At 35.6% G+C, this 22,222-nt stretch overlaps 2 protein-coding genes across 4 annotated transcripts in view; both read right to left on the bottom strand.

Annotated features, from left to right (window-relative positions):
- LOC128996046 (TGF-beta receptor type-1-like) overlaps window positions 1-4,720 on the bottom strand; it is a 31,331-nt gene extending 26,611 nt beyond the window's left edge. For both annotated transcript variants that reach the window (XM_054421180.1, XM_054421179.1), the window contains exon 1: window positions 4,452-4,720. In XM_054421180.1, the coding sequence (XP_054277155.1) occupies window positions 4,452-4,524 (73 nt within the window). In that variant the 5' untranslated portion in view covers window positions 4,525-4,720. The remainder of the gene's footprint in view (window positions 1-4,451) is intronic.
- A 5,759-nt stretch (window positions 4,721-10,479) lies between these two features.
- LOC128996044 (glucose-6-phosphate isomerase-like) overlaps window positions 10,480-22,222 on the bottom strand; it is a 35,489-nt gene continuing 23,746 nt past the window's right edge. Inside the window, exons 9-12 of one of the 2 annotated variants that reach the window (XM_054421174.1) lie at window positions 16,018-16,222; window positions 14,705-14,771; window positions 11,426-11,542; window positions 10,480-10,996 (exon numbers count right to left, since the gene is read on the bottom strand). In XM_054421174.1, coding sequence (XP_054277149.1) covers window positions 10,867-10,996; window positions 11,426-11,542; window positions 14,705-14,771; window positions 16,018-16,222 — 519 coding nt within the window. In that variant the 3' untranslated portion in view covers window positions 10,480-10,866. Of the gene's footprint in view, window positions 11,543-14,704; window positions 14,772-16,017; window positions 16,223-22,222 lie in introns of both variants that reach the window. The other variant, XM_054421175.1, reaches the window with a different exon arrangement.

Here is a 22,222-nt window from a genome sequence, read left to right as displayed (position 1 = left end):
CCAAAATCCATAAATACCCGGGTATTTTGGGTATTTATGAAATCGATTGAAATTAATATAAATTCACCCCTAAATATGTTATTGTTATCATTGCATGAAAAATTAGGATGGTCTATAACACCTTTTACAGTAACTTGAAGCTTTGCTAGTACCTATTATTTAATGATTTAGCACTTTTTTTAAAATAAAACATAAAGTTTTTAAATAAGAATGGGGTTTCGTTTTTTATCAAGACAACACCTCATCAGAGAAATAGTGAACCTAAACCTACTTCTACTGTTATAAAATTATGATAGTTAAAACATTTTATCGTATAAATGGCTTGGAAGGCTAGACAGACCTAAGGCAGAATGAAGTAATTAAACTTTTCTGTGTTACCGCTTAGTTGGAAAAAATAATATATTTGGATAAATCTACTAAAAAAATGTATCTCCTGTTTTTTGGTCTAACTTAAGAGTTTTGAAAGATTGTTTGTGCTATAGATTTAAATGTTTTGTATCACAAGTTTATGAAATTAGTTTTTTTTTTTATTTTGATACCATTGATTCCAACAAAAGATCTAGAACAAAAATATTATTAAATCCTGCAATCCTACAGATTGAATTTTAATTATTTTCTTAAGTTGTTTACACGCCTAGGCCACTACTAGGTTAAATTTTCATGTATTTATAAATAATAATTAGGCTATTACTTTGCAAATTATTTTTCTTCACTTTCAATAAAATAAATTCATCTATCCATCATAGAAATTAAAAAATCATAAGTAGTCAGGACCAGTGCAACCATGCGGCCAGGGTATTTAAATGCCGATTATGCTTTATGCTCAGACCTGGGTATTTATGGCGATTGTACCCAGAAGTAAAATGCTAGTAGTGACCATATGAAATTTTGTTTAACACATTTTATCATCATTTTACTATCCTTACAGGGTGATAATTGCAAAAAAACATCTTAATCTTCTCTAACTTTAATAAAAATTATAAATACCCAGTTTTTGGGTATTTACCCGGGCCTGGGGTAAATTCCCGGGTAAATACCCAATTTATATTTACCTACCCACTGGGTATTTACCCGGCCCACATCACTACCTTCACCTCTTCCTACGTTGCACGGACCTTTTTCCCTCCCTTCCCATAACATTTTAAGATTGCAGAGATACCTTAATCTAATTGTCATAAACAGTTCCCACACTCAAGACTGCTCACCTTTACTACTTCCTTTACGGTACCACTTCCTACGCCTCGGACCTGTTTTCTTCCCTTCCTATAGCATTTTAGAATTGCAGATACCTCAATCTAATCGTCATAAACAGTTCCGACACTCAAGACTGCTCACCTTTACTACTTCCTCCACCACTTCCTATGTCGCGGACCTGTTTCCCTCCCTTCCCATATTATTTTAGGATTGCAGATACCTTAATCTAATCGTCATAAACAGTTCCCACACTCCGGTCTACTCGCCTTACTACTTGCTTCACCACTTTCTATGGCGCGGACCTGTTTCCCTTCCTTCCCTTTGCATTTTAAGATTGCAGATACCTTAATCTAATTGTCATTAACAGTTCCCACACTCCGGCCTGCTCGCCTTTACTACTTCATTTATCACTTCCTACGTCACAGACTCGTTTCCCTCCCTTCCCGTAGCATTTTATGATTGCAAATACCTAAATCTAATCGTCATAAACAGATCCCAAACTCTGGATAGCTCGCCTTTAGCACTTCCTTCACCACTTCCTACGTCGCGGACTTGTTTTCTTCCCTTCCCATAGCATTTTAGGATTGCAGATGATTGTCACAAATAAGTACCATGACAAACAAACATTGAACTTGTATTTAGATAAATTAAATTAATTATTTAAACCATCTGTTTCAAATTAAAAGCAAACTGATGAGTCAAGGTTTATCCACAAATCTAGGGAATTAAAACACATTGTTTTACCATTGACTGAAGATAAAAAGTAAACAGAACACAAGCACATTACATATATAGGGTATGTATATATAAATTCAAACATATTAATATTTAAAAACACCACATAAAAAAACAAATAGGAAGGCACGCGGTTGACGATGGCGAATAATTTAACGCCTTCAATCTGAGAGACACAATAGTTCATACTGTTGGGTCAAACAAACTCACACGATTGTATAGTTTTGGATCAAACGACCCAATCGAATGATCCAAAGTGAAACATACAGTCTATTTCATAAGTTTACACCACAATGTAAAATTGTACTTCTGGTTATGACTGTACTTTTGGACCAAGCGGTCAGCTTTATAACTGGTGGATCAAACGATTTTGGATCGAACAAACGGCTTTTAAACTAGCGGATCAAACGATTTTGTCCGGATCGAACGAACGGCTTTTTAACTGGTTGACCAAACGATTTTGGATCAAACGATCGGCAATAAAAATGGTAGATCAAACGATCATTTGAAGATGGTCCACTTTCTCAAATGACTTTTTGGTCGCGGAGACTTACTGTAGACACCACACCTATATTACCATATACCAACCCTGAAAAACTCGCTTAAACATCGTGACAGGACAGTTTACTATACTAGACACCTAACCAAGATTACTAGACACCACCCCCAGATTAGGCCAACGGTTAGGTTAATCTAGGTAATGGTGTCTAGTAATGGTAATGGTGTCGGGTACACTTCCGTATCTGTTGTCAAAAACAACCGAATAAAAAATTATACAATATTGATTCTAGCCTATTTCATTCTATAGCCTATAGGCTATCGTTTGGAACCTAACTAACCAAACGATATATCGAATGAAACAATCGGTACCTATATCGATCGATATTTTCATTCGGTTGTTTTTGACAACAGGTACGGAAGTCTACCCATGGTGTCTAGTAATCTTGGTGAGGTGTAGCCTATAGTATAGGAAACTGCCCTGTCACGTTCAGGCGTGGTGTCTAGTAATGTACAGTAGGCGTGGTGTCTACATAAGCCTCTGCGACTAAACAGTCATTTAGGAAAGTTGTAGTGTTGATGTCTAAGTTAGGAACAGTTTAAACACGTCTTATAGAAAGTTTTAGGCAAGTTGGCGAAAGTGAATATTTACCTAGGCTAAGAAGTGGAGTAGGCCTAAAAATTAATTGATTAAATGTGTAGGTAGGAATAATAGCCTAACTTCTGGGCATATAGGCTAGGCCTAGGCTGGAACCTTAACCCTTTTTTTAAAAGTAACTTAGGTACCCTATAAGTAAAGCAATTTTGGGTTAGACCTTTCTCAATCAAGATTCATTAATTGAGGTGTGGGTAACTTAACCCTCCGAGTGTCCCTAGTTTTGGCCTTAATGTCTGCCTATTTTTTGTGCATTTGCAAGGTTTTATTAAAACGGATCTGAGAAGCTTGAAAACAATGTTAATTATATTGTTCTATATACCATTTTGTTTGGAAAATCATGGGCTTCAATATTATACATAAAACATAAGGAACATTTGTTTCAAAAAAAATTTTTAGGTAAAAAAAATATATTTTGAAAAATTTTCAAAAAAAATTAAGTTCACGCTCAATGAAATTGTATAAATTATAGGCCTATAAATATTTGAAAATAGCCACTTTGTTCTAAATTTTATGAGGATTACAAATATATAATAATATAAGGAAGTAGATTTGCAAATAAATAAGTTATGGGCAAAAAACAGATTTCAGTACATACTTAGCGTTTAGCTAAGAATGCATCTAGCCTAACCATAGCTAGGAATCTGGCTGATAATTTACATCAATATCACTACCTAGCCTACTTCTTCAGGATCATCAACCAGCCCTTCAAAATCACTTGAATCTTCTCATAATGCACCACGTATATCACTACTTTTGATTTTTAACACTAAAACAATGATAAACGTAATAAAACACATCAGTCATCGGTGCGAGGTTAACCAAGCTGTTTACAAATACGCACGTCAGCTGTCTGCTACAATTATGATCGGCTCGAGAAAAAAAACCGCTTAGAGACAGACCTCCGGAGAAAGCTTAGAATCTGACAAATAAAACGATACCTAACTCGATCCAGTTCAATCCGGTTTTGTCAGTCATAGAGCATCAACACAAAACACTACACAATGTGTGTTATGTGTCGACAAATAACACTCGGAGGGTTAAGTTGGATTCGTCCTAAAGAAGCTTACCATTGCAGATGGGTGTAATTAATAGGCCTGCGGGTCAGCAGTTTACCCTCATTCCAACTTCAACGTTGTGTAAGAAAATGAGCTATTCTCATTACTAACAACTTAGGTGTGGGTGCACCAAGTAGGCCTAGGCTAGGCCTACTTGAGTGTTAAGTTACATTTATTTAGGCTACTAAAGGTTAGTGGCATGTTGGTGGTAGAACTGTTGTTAATCTAGTGAGTAGGCCCTACAAGGTGTCATTCTCTTGCAATAAAATCTAAAGTGATTCCAAGTTAACATTATGTAAACTAAGGCCTACCTTCCACTGCTGATTGAGGATAAAATGCTAGACCTAAACACAACTTGAACACAATAAATAGAAGGGAAGACATTATGTTAGTAAACCGGCTACTAAGTAGCTATTAAAACATATCGTAAAAAAAATTTCACACTACATTCTTTGGGTGTTTAACTTAAAATATACACGCCGTTTGTGTAAAATACTTTATGAATGTTTAGTAAATGAGGTACGGCACTGTCTCACTATCTCGTTTTTCGTCTTCGCCATCATCACATCACATCACGGACGATCACACCTATCCTATCATCACATCTCACTCACTTCACTACTCAGTACTCACTCACTCGACGACGACGACTCGACTCAATCTTTCTTTTCTGATGTAAATCAATTTTCATTCTACTCCACAATCATAGTGTGAGATCCACGGCCGCCTTTAACTACAGGCCGCGCCCTGGTAGAATTGGCAACGTCGCAAGTGGTGTTGTTTAGTGACAGAAGTCCCATAAGATAACATGGCAGACAGGTGACATCAGCTCATTAATTCGCACTTTATTGATTTAAATTTATGAACATAAATTTATTAAAATATTTAAAATAAAACATACAGAATTGAAAACCAAAACAATGTATGAATTGAAAATCTATATCTGTAAATTTAACAGTACATTTTAATATCCCTAAAAAAGGCAGGTCTATTATTAAGGAATGGTACTCTCCGGAACTTGCTAATGCGATCCCTTTACGACGCTCCTGCTTCATGATCACTACAAAGCTGCCATAGATATGGATAGGAAAGACAATTTTTCTCCCTATACTGTAGGGCAAAAAGAGATTACAGTGCTAGTGTAAAAGAAGCCAAAAAACTAAGTATTGTCATAGATAAAATATAAATGTTGAACAAATCAGAAAGTCCCATAACACGTGCAAAGCAGCCTGGGAAATAGTAAATGAACGCCGTAAGCCAAGCCCAGGGCCTAAGATACAGGCATCGCCTGATGAACTGAACAACTATTTTGTTCAGATGGCAGAGAGTTTAATTGCCGATGATGTGGTATCGCATGACATTCTGGTTGCTAAGCTAATATAAGCAAGTATGGAATCAGTGGGATATGGTACTGAAAACACTGGTGGGCTACCTTGAAACCCGGAAGCAAATTGTATTACTTATAGTGGGGCCTCCTCTGAGTTGGTGTACTGCTACACGGAGTGCTACAAGGATCGGTCCTTGGCCCATTACTTTTCACAGTGATGATCAATGACTTATCGCTAAACGGTCACACACTACTGTTTGCAGATGATACCACTCTACTATCTCGAGGGCGAGATCTGCCAGAACTCAAAGCGGAGTCCGAACAACTGCTGATAAGGGCCAAGGAATGGTTTATCTCTAACAAATTGAAGATAAATGAGGACAAGACGCAATCGCTGATATGCACACTCAAAACTAGAAAGGAGGAAGATGAACCTGTAAAGCTGCTTAGTTTTTGGATTGGCTCCTAAGTGCAGCTGGAGTTACCATATTGAAAAGTCTGCGTTAAGCTCTCCAGAGTCTTGTACCTATTAAGAAAACTTAGGTCAATCATAACGCAGCCTTACCTAAAGATTGTGTATCATGCTCTCTTCCACAGCCACATAACGTATGGACTGGTATTGTCGGGACACGCTCCTTCAGCCCATACGATGTACTGCTGCTCCAAAAAATGCACTCAGAATTATAACATGCTGAACTCGGATTATACTGATCATTGCCGGCCTATTTTCAAAGATCAGCAGATACTTACCATCTACAGTCAATACGTTTATGACATATACTCATCCTCCTAAAAGAACGTGAAGGAGAATATTTTAAAAGGGAACATCAGCCAGCACAGCTACAACACAAGAAGAGCACAAGACCTGGATGCCACGCTTTGAGTCGTATCCTAAAATGTTTCCCGCTCTGCAATAAAGGTTTTCAATACTCTGCCAGTTCGAGTGCGTAAATTGGAACTACCGAAATTTAAAAAGTTTGTTCATGGAGCCCTAGTGGATAGGCCATTAGGAGAACTCATTGAGGAGCCTAACCTATTTGTCACGTTCCTAAAAAAATATTGTGAATAAGGCCCTAGGTTAGATTGAGCTGTGTGTGAATTTGTTAGATTACAGTTTTGGTAGGTCTAGGTTTGTTTGAGTGAGGTGTGGAGTGGGCCCATCCTTGAGTTAGTTGGGCTTTTCAATTTTTCATTTGAGTTTAGGTCTAAGTTATTGCCTAAATAAGTCAAATAACTTATCCATTTATAATAGTAGGCCTTCGAATTAATTATCAGTAATCAATTAATGATTAAAATAATCTTCAAGAAAACAAACATTTTGGTGTAAAAATACTCTCTAACATCTACATTATTCAGAAATCAATTTTGCTATTTTAATTTTTCCCTTTTCGTAGGTTACAATGTCCAAGTTGAATTTATTATTTAAATCATCCAAATACATACTTCAAATTGGTAAAGCTGCTAACTACTGTAACCATATCTCAATTCAATGAATGAATAATAGTTACAGCGGAAAGCTGGGAGAAGCTAATACCATTCAGAAGTAACAGTCACCTCGAAAAGTACTCGAGGTAACGAAGAGCAAGAGCTTTCTGCGCATGGGCAAAAGAGGTGCCCGTGCGTACAGAACGTCGAGTAACGAAAACAGGTTATTTCACAAATTTATTGCATTGCATCTTTTTTCCAAAACTTAACTCAGAAAATAATTTAGCAATTTTTAACCTAAATATAAAACTCAATATCTATAAAATTTTTGTAATTATAAAGAGTTAATCAAAACTAAATCTTGGAAATAAAAAATATATTAGCTTGTTTCTTTAATAAAAAAAACTGATTTCAAAATAGGGGAAAATGGTTGTATTTAGTTAGTTAGCATGCAAAATCCCTATTATGGTGACGTCAGTCTGTGAGTGAAAATTAAAAAACGTACGTTTTCAAGAAAAGCACTTTGCAAATTTTTTTCCCCCCTTTTCAAAACTTTTATTATTTTTTTATTTCATTAACATTTTAAGTTTCATAAAATGTCCATGGTAACGCAATATCTTTGGTAGTTTCTTTTTAAAAGAGCGTCTTTAGTGGAAAAACACAAAATCCTGTCACGACCATAACGGACGTTTAAATGAATATTAAAAATAGTTAATATTATTTTTGTAACTATGTTTTGCTATAAACTAATTTACTTTTATGACCATTATACAATAAAAAGGTCACTGAGCTTTTGGTATATTTGGTCTTTCTAGAAAAAAATAAAAAACTCAAAAAATTGAAAAAAAGCCAATAACATTTTTTTAAGTTTGTATAACTCCGAAAAAACTTACCTGAGACCAAAAAAATCGTTATCTTTGTATAGAGGTGTGCTTCTTTTGTGTATAAAACATTGAAATATGACGATATTTTAATTTTTGAAATTTTTATGATAGAAATCATAAACGTGATGGTCAGGGACAAGCGGTACGGTCGTGAATTGTCTGGGATAATCTAAATCTTTCTAAACAATCCTTCAATTATCCTGTTAGTTATAATAAAAATACGTGTTTCAATTGAACTAAACTGTTCAATTTACAATTATATTTAAGTTATTGTCACGACCAAACACACTATAATCCATAAGGCTGGATTGGTCGTGGAAAAACCCGCGATGGTCGTGAAACTTTGGTCGTGAAATTACGTGTTATTTGGCTCTGTTCTGGCGGTAGCCCTGCGCCTCATGTTCGAGGATACAAAGTGGACTTATAGGTTAATCTAGCAATTAAAATATCTTATAAACAAAAATTAACACCATGTCTACTTCATCGAATGACTACGTACGGTCATGGACACACCAAAATTACAAAAAACACAACCTTTCCTTTATTAATCTTGTAATTCCTCCTTTCAACTCGAAACAACCGGCACTACAATCCTGACGTACACCCCGAACTAGTCTCTAAAACCAACTAACTCCATCGACGCCAGGCTTGCCACTGTCGTGCTCCAAAGTTGAATTTTTTTCCCAAATGGTCGTGATGCCAAATCGAGGGACAGACTTATTTTGTCATGGTAGTCAGTTTGTAATGACAATAAAATTATAATATGCTCCTTTTTTGTAAGTTTAATAACCATTGATGACATAAAAATATGGCTTTATATATTTCGGCATGAATAATTAGTCTAAAAACAGCGTGAAAGTTGGAAAATGTACCCTAGGGACACGTCATGGTCGTGAATTTCGAGACTTTAAAAATACGAAAAAAATACCTAGAACCTATTTAAAACCAAATAAATGTGTGTAACATGTTGCCCCCGTCCCAAAAAATATTAAAACACAGAATAATAAAGTACAAATCCAGTATATACAAAGTAATAGGCCAGGGACATGAAAACGTACGTTTTTAAAATTTCACTCCTATAAGACCGTATATTATTTAATGTTCCTAAAATTAGTAGTACAGTATATTAATGTCAAACAATGAAAAACAGTTTTCTAAACCGTAATCAATGATAGTAATGTATTACAATGTACACTGTATTTTGACGTTCGGGGGAAATACATTTGCCATAACGCATATGGTGACGTCTGTGTACCAGACCGAAAATTGCAAATATTCAAAACGTTGGTGTACCAGGCCGCTCACACTTTCGGTGACATCGGTGCAGGGGACTGTTGAAAGGTTCTGCGCACTACCACCTCAAAATTCCACCCCAGCAGCTGAAGCTGAAGGCACACTGAAGGGACTGGAGTGTAATACATAACTCGAGCGGCAGCAAACACAATTTTACGGGGAACTGGTAAACTAAGGCTGAACTTTGCATTGGTTAATGTAAAAAAGGTACCTCTTGTCGGGACAGTAAAATTGGTTCTGATATTTTGTTCTCCTTAAACTTAACTTCGTTGTAGTTCTCTAAATTTCCTCCAGAATGCAGAATTCATTTTTTGGATTAAAATCTGTTTACAAAGTGAATGTTAAAAATGTGACCTCTTGTGGTTCGCTCATTATGGTCAACGAACATTGACCGACAAGAGCTTTTCTCAGGCCCTGGAGAGGCTAACAAAATTATTTATTTCGACCTTTTACAACTTCAAATCAACATTTTAATCGATACTGGCCTGTTGCACGTTGAATGAGGTACTGTATAACAATCAATAAAAAACTGAACTTCGATATTTTTGACCATAATCACTTAAATCAGCCAAACTGAAGATGTTGCATCCTGACAAGAGCTCCCTTTTTGCTTTCCACATCAAGCCACTAAGAGGTTAGCCATCAAAATAATGGTGAATTTCATTATAACCTAACTTTTCACTCATATTGATGTCTGGTTTAAAAATTGCTAATATTTTTTTATCATGATCATGCAAGAACATGATGTTTCGATGTTTGCTAGTTTTGTTCTTATTTTGTTTCTTTGCCATTTTGTTCAGATCAATCAGAATCATTCTTGATGCGGGGCAATTTTTCATGCATTAATTATTAACTGTAGTTTCAAGAGTTAAATATGTCTGGAAAATTAAGTAAATGTAATCAGACAAGTTGAAATTCTCTTAGTCTGCAGGTTTGCTGCGGTGGGGGTGTTACCATTATTTTCCTTTATTTTTAATTGGTTAATGGCCTTAAACAATTACCAAAAATTTTACCGTATCACTTCAATAATATAATGGACAATAACATAATATACTTTCTGTTGATTAAATAAATATAGGATGGAGAGGACACAGCTAACTCACCTGATGAAAGGTTGCAGACGAGTCAAAGAACACATAAAATCACACACATAATATACTTAATATTTTGCCTCTTAGGGGCTTCTTCAGAAGTAGGCCTAGATGGTAGTTACAAAACAACCATTTATTTAATCCAAGCTAAATTTTTTTCCCTAAAAACATAACCTTTCTGTTGATTAAAAAATAGATTATTTTAGAGAAGCTTAGCTGTTCTGAGTTATATTCATTTTTAATCCACTACTTGATTCCCGTCCAACACCTAGTATTTACTGATAAAGGGAACAAGGTATGTAAACACAAGGTATGTGATCAACATGTATATATATTTTTTTTTCTAAATAAATATGTCATGTACATTATTTCATCACTGGCAAATAATCATCAACTAGCAAATTTAACGAAAATAAAATATTTATACAAAAATAATCTACAAAACACCTAAAGTACAACACCATCTAAACACCTGTTTACTACATAACAGAAGACCATGTTATTGGGCCAAATGACTTAGTTTGACAGTTTATCTACCATATTAATAGGCTCAGAAATACCTAAAATTTAAATTTACAAACACTAATGTATCAGTATTTTATATAAAAAAAAAACAAAAAAAAAACAGTTGGCCTACAAATAATCAACCAGTGATAAGAATCTCGTTTCAAAGCTGTAATGTACTATGATTTTACAGCATTATTAATTAGGCTACCAACGGTAGTAAACATATTATTTGCATACTCCAGTCATGCATAATTCTTAAGAAAGTTTTCAATGGACTGTAAATAAGCCATTCCCATCTTTCAAGAAATCGTCTTTTGTTTCCAGATTCCCTATAAAACAAAAATCATAAGGCATTTAATTATTGTTAATCCAAAAATAAAATAACTTTAATATTTTACCTGGATAATGTTGCATAACATTACATCGTTACCAATAAAAATTTCAAGTTTTGAACCAACTTCTAGTAAACAGACGAAGATTAGATGAGATTATAGTATTGAATGTATAAAAAATATAAAATTCAAGAAAATCCAATGCCATAATACTAAATATAGAACATTTCAAGAAAAGCTCAGAAGGAATGTATACAATTTCCAGGAACCCACCGAAGTAAAGCACCGTGAAACACCGTTGAAACAATTACAAATTTTGGTTCAAATACCGTTAATCAAACACCAAAGACAAATTTAATAAAACCTATTCTCCACATTTTAAGTTAGAGAGGGCAGTGATATTTTCCATTAGCAGCTCTGTTTTACCAGTTTTGTTTGATGAAGTTGATGAGGCCGTTAGTGGAAGGGTCGTGAGAATTGACAGTATCTTTGTTTTGTAGCTCGGGCTCGATGGCTTTGGCTAACTGTTTTCCCAGCTCCACCCTGGAAGATAAAACAATTAATTGTAGGCAGCACAGGTAAAAACTTGCCATACAAGTATTGTTTAAGATTGTTTACAGTGATGGTAACATTTTCAAACATAGGTACTGGTAGCCACCAAATTATCAATGACAGAACAGTATATGATTCTCAAGCAGACAATATAAAAATATAGTAAAGTTCTACAAACTTAGCACCCAATAACCTGACAGTCCCTTTCCTGGCAAACTTGTAAAGCATTTTTTGTAATTTCAACAAAACAAATATGCTGGTATTGTTTACAATCATGGCGAACTGTTTAATATACACATAATACACATAAACAGAAAAATAGGTTTACACCGAATATTTCTTCTGCTATCTGGACTTAGCGCTACTTGCAGACATTGAGGGCTGGAATTGTAAGTCAGATATAGCCTAGATGATGGCCAAAGCGCTAGCTAGAATCCAAACCGTCAGTCTGCAATATAAGCTTTAATTTATCAACAAAAGCAAGTCATAGTTTTTTTTAACAAGTTTAATGTTATGATGGTAAAAATGTAGTACATACATTATCTAAGAAAATGAGAACATTTTCTAATTAAGAGAACATTTTCTCAAACTGAACAGCACTGTTCACCCTATGTTGACCGAGTTATAGATGAGTGAACCAAGTGAATGAATCAATGTATCGTGTTTAGCGAAGTCAGAGATTAGTTGTCCGTTTGTGAGTGTGTCACTGTGTTAGGAACATAAAAACTCAAGAACCGTTGCACTAATAGTGTTCAAATTTTGCACACAGGAATAATCTAATAACGAATTACTGACCGACTGAACATTATTCAAATTCCTTATCATAAATAATAACATAACCTCAATTATTATTATTTAATGTTTTAAATACTTTATGATGACCTCCTAGGAGCGACAACACTACTTAACACATTCACTGCGGCTAGGTCCCTGGTGACTCATGGCGTGCCGTGGTGAAAGGCGGCTGCGCCATCAGGGACACAGCGCGAAATGTATTTTTTGCCCAGTCAATGTGGCTCAAGCTCTCGTCAAAGACGGTTGGTACGAGTTAGTATTGTGTATCTAATACCAGTCTATAATTGTGGTGTAGGTTGGTAGTAAATTTCCTCGTAAAATCCCCATCTGGCAAGCATGGAAATCAACTTGTGGTTCCGTCTTTCTCCCTCCAATTGGCAATACAATGGGACAGGCTACCAAGCAGTATTGATATCTGTGGGTGTTTAAGGGAACTACGTCGACTCTCTTCTAATCGCATCACATCACCGTACATTATTTGCTATTCGTCAGACCATAATATTTGAAAGCCAATCTCCCGGTAATTGGGTTCGTTCGACACTGCGCCGCACCGGGACTATACCTGCCATTGATGGGCCTTAGCGAATGTGTTAAGGCTTGACAATGACACCTCGAGTGTCAAAACCGCTCTCCATCCAGACGACAGAGGATTACAGTGGTAACAATAAGGTAACCTCTAGAATATATTTTTATTTGTTATAAATAATATAAATTATATTTTAGAATGGCGTTGTTAAAAATAAATAAAAATTGAAAAATACCTTATACATTCCTCACTACAAAACCAATCCACATCAAAACCAATCTCCCTCATGGTCACGGCCACCTTTAACTCTAGGCCGCACCCTTTGAAGTGGCAATTTGGCAAGTAGTGTTGTTACAGCGGTTTTTCCCCATATAGGGAATAGGCGAATAAGCTATTACCGTAGGTCTCATGGTAATACCTAGACCCGGGACCGATTTACTTTTTTGTTTTGAGATCCCCAGAGGCCAAAAACACCCTCCGTTCAAATTTATATTAATATATGTGTCTGTTAGGATGATAACTTTATACCTACTGAAGCGTTGTTGTATGCCTAACGGTTGCGGAGATAATTAAAAAAACTTTAAACTAAAAAGTCACATATTATTCTTATGGAGAATAAATAAACTGTTGTAGTTTGCTTGTTTATCGATATATTTTGATCAATGTTAGCGATTTTGTTTATGTCAAACTAAGCTATCAACATTTCCATAAAAACACATCTCAATACCTTCCCTGTAGCTGTAGCAGCAAACCTAGGTACTCAATAAAATTAATGTTATTTAAATAGGAAATAAATCTGACAATTTTCCGGGAATATTTTAATAGAAATCCAGCCAGGTACAAAGAAATTCGCTTAGTCTGCAGGTTTGCTGCGGCGAGGGTATTTGTGTATGTTTTAAGAATACGAAAGCTTGCATATTATAAAAAAAATTTCAAAAAAAATTAAGATTGAACTACAAAACTTAATATTTACTTACTGGGCATTAAAATCATTTTAACACATTATTCAGTGATAAGCTATCCCCCTCAGGAGAATGGCCTGCTAAGAGTCAGAAGAAAATCTTAAATGTAAGCATAGATACAAATTAAATAATACGTACAAGAAATTAAATGCCATTTATATTCTAGTAGAATACAATGCCACAAATTTGAACTCAAATGGACAACCGAGTCAAAAATGGCACCTGTTCAAAGATTCATTGAATTTACAATGCTATTATGCACTACCTCCTCGAGGCGCCCACTAGAAGTCGGAAGAAAATCATTATGTACGTAAGCATAGGTCGATATTTTACATCAAATTAAAGGTCATTATAAGTAGATTACAATGCTGCAAATTTGAGCTCAAAAGAACAACTGAGTAAAAAAGGCAGCCGTTCAAAGATTCAAAATGGCAGATTCAATAAATCTTTTAACGGACGCCATTTTTGACTTGGTTGACCAATTGAGTTAAAATTGGCAGCATTGCATTCTATTAGAAAAGGCTTTTGATTTAATGTACATATCAACATATGCTTACTTAAGATTTTCTTCTGACTCCTAGCGTGTCACTATATAATGTTTTAAAATGATTGTAATGCCCAGTAACTTTTTACCAAGTTTTGTAGCTCTATCTTGATTATTTTTAAATACGTCCCTCAACTTTTTTCTCACCCTGTATTTAAAATCAAAAATAAACTACACACAAATGTTTTTGTACAAAATTCTAATTAAATATTTTACCAACAGAGGTTGCGGTTTTTAAGTATTTTAAAATGAAACTAAATCACCAATTAATACACACAACAGAGGTAAAACGTCATGTGCTTTTATAAGTTTTATACTACACTTACCCCCATTGGTCAAATGAGTTGATGTCCCAGATCACTCCCTGAGTGAAGATTTTGTGTTCGTAAAGTACTGAAATAAGCATGAAATCAATTGTTAACATCTTGATGTAGATCAAAGCATGTTAATAATTTTATCATTGAACTTGTGTCCTAAAAATGGTGTCCTTTGTTGAAGCTTTTGTTGAGTGATACAAGAAGTACATTTTGGAATTGTTAAATTTAATGAATGGTAATTAGCTATCTCATTTAGCAGACCTTTTAAAAAAGTGTATGAATCAACTTAGAAATACCTTAGATTCATGGCACATCAATGGCTCTTAACAGACCACAATAAAGATGTTCAGAATTCGTCAATTATTTTATTTAACCGTGGATTATTTGAAGAGATTGATCCTTTTGTATACAGATGTAGATTTTTGGATGACAGAAATTAAAACAATATAAACTATTGTTGTAGATCTCTTGGAATGGACATAACCTTTAAATTAGGCTACTGCCATTGATTAACCGAAAAATAAGTTATCCAAAATGGCTTTGCCACTTAATCGGGGTTTTACTGTAATAAAATAAGACAATCTTGCTTCATAATAATTGCAAGATTTATAACACATTACAAAGCTTAATCTCAAATACAGACGTATAGATTTGCCATCAAGCATCAGCATATATTTATCTATAATCATAATCCCACTTGGCTTATACGTAATCGAAATTTGCTCCCCATGTATTTCTTATGGGAGTTAAATTTGATTTAACTTCAAAGATTTCACATCAAGCATCGGCTTAATTAACCTACTGTATTACTCTACCAAAAAACATAATTTTATTCATTTTCAAATTCTTACGTCAATTTAAGATGTATTTCACCAGTTTTAATTATATAATCCAATATATTTTGGTCTATGAACCTTCAGTGAAATACCGGATTTCATCTAAGCTATTAGTTATTTAAATCAGACGAGTTTCAAGCAAACGCAAGGTGAACAACCAACATAAAAATGATTTTTTATAAGGTTTTTCTATGATTAAAAATCAATAGCTCCAGTATTGTTCATGTTTTTAATATTTTTTTACTCAAAATCAGTCAAGATACTGTATTAATCAATCAAAAATCATAAATTTGATTATTTATTGGATATTATATTTATTTTAATGCTGCAGAGCAGCATGGGTCCTCTAGTGAAATGTTTCATAGTTTTTGTGGTAGAGCAAAACTTATTTCATAAAGACATTTTTCAAAGAACAAAAAGAACCGAAGTTACATAGTATATACAAAACCTAATCACTATATTTGGGAGCAGAAAACATAAACTTACCAATGAGTGCACCTAAAGTGAATGGTGTGACTTTCTTTAATACAATTGAATTGCTCGGCCGATTTCCTTCAAACACCTTATGGGGAAGAATCTTTTCAATGTCACTCTCAGGCATACCAGACTTTTCAAGTTCTGCCCTTGCCTCTGCTGAAGACTTTCCCAGGGCTAAAGCTTCAGTCTGGGCTAAAAAGTTTGCAAGAAGGATCTGAAAAAGAAAGAATAAGGAAATTGCGCTATAAGAATGGTTAGGGCCTATTTTACAATCTCTAAGCCTCATAATGTTCAAGACCAGGGCCGGAACAAGGGGGGGCAGAGGGGGCGGTTGCCCCGGGCGGCAGGGTTGAGGGGTGGCAAATTTCTGGTTGCAGAAAATTTGTTTAATACAGTTTGTAAAAGTTTTTAATGAGCCGAACGTCATAAGGAACGTCAATTAAGTAATTTCAAAACTGCATAACGTAATAAACAAACAATAATTTTACAATAGAAATCAATATAAATTGAAACGGAGTAGAAAACACTGAGAGCCCTAATAGCATAGTTTGTTGTAGTTGCCCTAATAGCACAGCAAAGTTTGTTTACAATTTCAGCTGATCGCCATCCCAGTCAAGGCGCCATGCCGCCCTGCCTCACTGCCGTCATAGACTAAGCAACACAAGTAGACTCCTCATCCCATTGTAAATTTTGAAGCTTGCTTTTTGCGTCTAGTTCATGTACGTCCACACTGATCGCTAGTGTAGACAACATTTTGTTTCTATTATTTTAGGGTTATTTTCATGATTTGTGCTTTACTATTTGGTTGTATAACTAGGAGACCAGTTATTGTTTATGATTACATCGTTTTATTTGGTTAAACCAGGTTTTAAATTACTACAATAACAAGAAACAAATTGTAAACAAAACATAACCTCTATAGTTGGACGTACAGAACTAACAATAAAATTGACTTCAGCTGTTCCATTAGGATGACTAATCTACTAAGGGAGTATGTTTTATCTATGCTGCCGTGCCCCCCCCCCCCTCCCACTCTACATGGGAACGCACCGCTCCCCTTCCACACCACTCGCTATCAGCGCACAGGTTCACGCTTCAAAAGTTCACGTTGTGACTTGTACTGTTTATATCAAAACTACTGCGTCTTTTGTTGCGTTGCGTAGTGCAACTACAGTCCAACCTCAGCATAACGAATCTGAAGGGACCGAACTGAATATTCGTTATATCAAGGATTTCGTTAAAACGAGGTTCGTTATATAGAGGTTAGGTTTGCAGGAATTTCGCTAAGTCGAGGTTCAGAACCAGCGTCGATCAATATAGGTCGGGACTTGACCTCATTAAAATACAGTACAATTAAAGTAGCATGGGCTACAATACTTTACAGTACAGTGTTTACATTGTACAGTAGAACCTAAATTATCCGGCATAATAAAGGGGAGGGATCTTGAATATTGCGCAATCATGACAATGGCATTGACCTTGGTACAGGTTAAAAACTGTAAGTTTAAAATCACAGCTTGTTCTAATCCTCCTAAAACCTAGCCAATCACTGTATTGCGTAGTCATAAATTATGTAAAGAACAAAACAAAACAGTAGAAAGTTTTGTAAGCTACTGCTCGCGATAGGCCGGTGTAGGCTACTTACAGTACAGTACTGATTTATCACAACAGAGGAATGTCAATAATAATCATTAACTATAGCATTGGTGTTGCTAATGCTAGTTGAAACAAATCGTATTGAAAACAATAAATTATTAGATAAGTCATTATAAAAGTGTATAATCATAGCCAACTTAAGGATAGTAAAAATATTCGTAAAAGGAATGTTAAAATAGCGATGTTGTTATTCTTTCTCTTTGGTTTTGTTTTTATATTCTGTCTTAGGTTTTTCTTTATCAAAAAATTGTACAATTCACCATAGTTATCCCATATCGCCCAATCACAGCTTACTACACATTACATCGTCATCAGTCCTCAGTGAATGAAATCAGTTCTCAGTTGCAACATAGTGCGCGCAGAGACAGCAGACAAAGATGTAAAACGGAGCAGGAGCAGACGAATGTTAGCGCAAGCGATGACGTGACCTTTCCATTTCATTTGATAAAGAAACAGATTTCCCCAAAACAATAATTGGGTGGGGGATTTTGTAATATATTGGAATCAGCTGATAATTTGGTTTTATGTTTATTATGAAAATGTAAACAAATAATGTTATATTTTGTTCTATGATTAAATGAGTTTAAGTTAGTTCTTGATTTTATTTCACTGGCGACGATGAGTAAAAAACGAACCCAAAGATGTGAAGATATTGGTTGGAACAATAAAGAAGAGGTGCGAAAGAGAATGGAAAAGTTTTCAATAGAACCCTATGATGAAAAATTGAACTGGGAGGATTATGAAGCTCACTTCCAATTGATGTGCAAGGTAAAGGGATTGGGTGATGACAGTGATGAAACTGAGGAGGCCAGAAGGGATCTTCTTCTAGCATATGTTGGACCTGTACCCCTCAAAAAGGTATCTAATTTCGTTTTACCTAGGCAAATTTATGACATACCAATGACTGAACTGCTTGATACATTTCGGTGTGTTTATAAACCTAGTAAAACAATCTTTGCAGCGAGACTAGACTTTGAAAAATGTGTGAGAGGAAATGATGAGAGTTTTTCAAATTTCGTCTTACGTTTAAAAGAGTTAGCCTCCTACTGTAAATACGACAGGTATTTTGAGGAAAGAGTAAGGGATAGATTTGCTGGTGGCGTTAACTTTCCACAGTTTGAAGTTGAAATCAGGCAAAGGTGGCCAGAAGGCATAAATAAAGATGGTTCACGTTTAACTTTAAATGAGTTGGTAGATTTAGCTGAAGCGATGGATAGAGCTAAGCGGGAAATGAATATTTTAGATGAAGCTATGCCTGTAATTAACAAGGTACATAGCTATGATAAGAAAAATAGATATTCGGCAAAAGAAACCTACAGCCATTCTACAGAAGATTGTAATCAGTGTGGACTAGTACACAGTGGAGAATTTTGTCCAGCTCAAAAGTCTAAGTGTTTTTCATGTGGAAGGCAAGGTCATTTCTCACGACAATGTGGAACCAAAAAGACAAAACAATGTCACTTCTGTGGGAAAATGGGTCATTTTCCGCGACATTGTCGTTCAAAAAAGGCCTATTTGAACCAAATCAACGACACAGACATAAAATCTGAGGAAGAAGAGGTACAGTTAGGAATTTCTGAACTTAAACCTAATAGGAAGATCCCAAGAGCACAAATTAATGTTACCCTAAATGAAGTACCAACAACCATGGAGTTTGATTCAGGAGCTAGAGCATCGATGATTGATGCACCCCTGTGGAAACAAATAGGATCACCAAATTTGAGGGCATGTAAAACAAAATTTGTCGCTTATGGAAACAATACCCTGGATGTTTTAGGAGAGTGTGAAGTTAATGTTAAAGTTGATGGACAGATTAGGAAACTTAAGGCTGCTGTGGTAAATGGAAACGAATCTCCTTTGTTTGGATTACCATGGATGCTTGCCTTCAACATGAAATTACCACCTAGTGTTACGATTCGTAAGTTGGATAACACCAATAAAGATGAAAATGCTTCTACAGTAACCGAAGAGGAAATTAACCAAATTATTTCTGAGTTTAGTGATGTATTTAAGAAAGAATTGGGAACCATTAAAGGATATCAGGCGAAGATACATGTTAAGAGTGACTCAGAGCCTAGGTGTTTTCCTGCTCGCAGAGTGCCTTTTCCACTAAGAAGTAGAGTTGAGCAAGAACTAAACAGACTGGTAAGTGACGGTGTTATAGAAAAGGTAGACCCTTCCAAAACTCCTATCGAATGGGCAACACCAACAGTAAATGTTGAGAAGGAAAATGGCACAATTAGAATATGTGGAGATTTTCGGGTAACCTTAAACCCAAACATTGTTACCCATGCAACACTTTTGCCAACTTTTGAGGAACTGACGAATAAAGTATCTCGAGGGAAGCAATATTCAGTTGTTGACTTGAGAGATGCATATCTCCAAATGGAAGTATCAGAGGAAGACAGAAAATATCTGGTAATATCCACGCACGTTGGATACTATAGATACAAGAGACTACCATTTGGTATAACCTCCAGCCCAGGTATCTTTCAGGAATACATGGAGAAGCTCCTTGAAGGCATACCACAAGTGGGGGTACTTCTAGATGATGTAATCATTACGGGCCGAAACAAAGAAGAACACCTCATGAACTTAAAGGAAGTATTAAAACGAATGAGTAACGCAGGGCTAAAAGCGAAGAAAGAAAAATGTAGATTCATGCAGAATTCAGTCACCTATCTTGGACACATTATCGATGAACAGGGTATCCATCCAACAAAAGAGAAGATCGAAGCAATACAAAAGGCACCTAAACCTACAAATGTCAAACAGCTTAGGTCTTTTTTAGGATCCATAAACTATTATGAAAGGTTTATCCCTAGGTTGCATGCGCTGTGCTCAAGGTTACATCGACTTACTAGCAACAGATCAAAATGGATCTGGACAGAGAAAGAAGATGAAGTATTTACAAAGGTCAAAATGATTCTTTCGGAAGAAGACACAGTTGTTCCATATGATGAATCTAAACCTCTAGTGTTGGTGTGTGATGCGTCCGAAGACGGTCTTGGGAGTGTCTTAATGCACAAGTGTGAAGATGGTCTGGAAAAACCAATCGCGTATGCTAGCAGAACTCTTTCAGATGCTGAGAAAAGATACTCGAATATTGATCGAGAAGCACTTGCAATTTTATTTGCTGTAAGAAAGTTTCACCAATATGTATATGGACGAAGCTTCACACTTGTCACCGATCATAAACCCCTTCAAAGAATATTTGGAGAAAACCGGAATCTTCCAAAGGTAATGAACAATAGGTTAGTGAGATGGGCCCTAGAACTGAATCAGTACAATTTTCAAATCAAGTACAGGAAAGGAGATGAAAACGTTTGTGCTGATGCACTATCCCGTCTTCCCATGAGAATCAGAGAAGAATCTACCGATGTAAGAGACATAAAGTTTTTAAACATGGATAAAGTTGAGACATTGGTGTCCTATAAGGAACTCAAACATAACAGCAGTTTGGACAAGGAGATAAAATTAGTACAAAGTTATGTGCTAAATTCATGGCCAGAGAAGGTACCAGATAACATTAAAACATTTAAACAAAGGAAAGAAGAATTATCAGTTGAAGATGGTGTTTTGATGTGGTTTGGTAGAGTTGTTGTGCCAACAAATATGAGAAAAAAAATCTTGAGAATTTTGCACTGTGGCCATCCTGGAATTTCAGCTATGAGATCAATTACCAGATACTATGTATGGTGGCCTAACATTGACAAAGACGTTGAAATGCATGTTAAGACTTGTGAAGCATGTCAAGAAAACAGAGGAAACATTGAAGAAGTCCCGGTCTATCCATGGAACATTCCTGAAAAAGTGTGGGAAAGAGTTCATTTGGATTTAGCTGGACCAGTTGATGGAGTAATGTGGTTAGTAGGGATTGACGCGCTATCTAAGTGGGCAGAAGTTGAATGTTTAAGAACAACGACTTCAACTGCCATAATTCAAAGATTAAGATCGTGGATGAGCAGGTATGGGATACCATCACAAGTAGTAACTGACAACGGGCCACAGTTTGTCTCTACTGAAATGGAAGCATTTTTCAAGAGACATTCAATTCGACATATAAGAACTACTCCTTATCATCCTAGAAGTAATGGCTTAGTCGAACGTCTAATAGGGACTTTGAAAAGGCGTTACAGAACAACAAAACAAGAAATTAATGATTCTTCATTGGCATTGCAAAATGTGTTGTTCAGTTACAGAAATGCCCCACAAAAAACAACAGGACGAGCCCCTGCAGAGTTGTTTCTAGGTCGAAGAATGCCAACTATGTTGGACAACATGAAACCAAACCTTAGACAACAATTAGATCTGAAAATTTGGAAGGAACAACAAAACCCAACTCAAAAGAAAACCTTAAGAGCATTCAGTGAAGGGGAAGAAGTATGGATGAAAAAAGAGAATAACCCTGGTTGGATAGCAGGAACAATAGTCAAACGCAATGGCTTATACTCTTATGAAGTCATGTGTGGTGGAGTGATAAAAAGAAAACATTCGGATCAACTGCGAAGAAGAGAAGGTGCGGTAGACGATGAGGAGGGAAAAGTGTAATATATTG

Source organism: Macrosteles quadrilineatus, unplaced genomic scaffold (genome assembly GCF_028750875.1).
Source record: "Macrosteles quadrilineatus isolate MER2022 unplaced genomic scaffold, UCM_ALF_1.0 Scaffold_5__1_contigs__length_97177068, whole genome shotgun sequence".
NCBI classification, from domain to species: domain Eukaryota; kingdom Metazoa; phylum Arthropoda; class Insecta; order Hemiptera; family Cicadellidae; genus Macrosteles; species Macrosteles quadrilineatus.
This window is presented reverse-complemented; position numbering and strand designations above follow the sequence as displayed.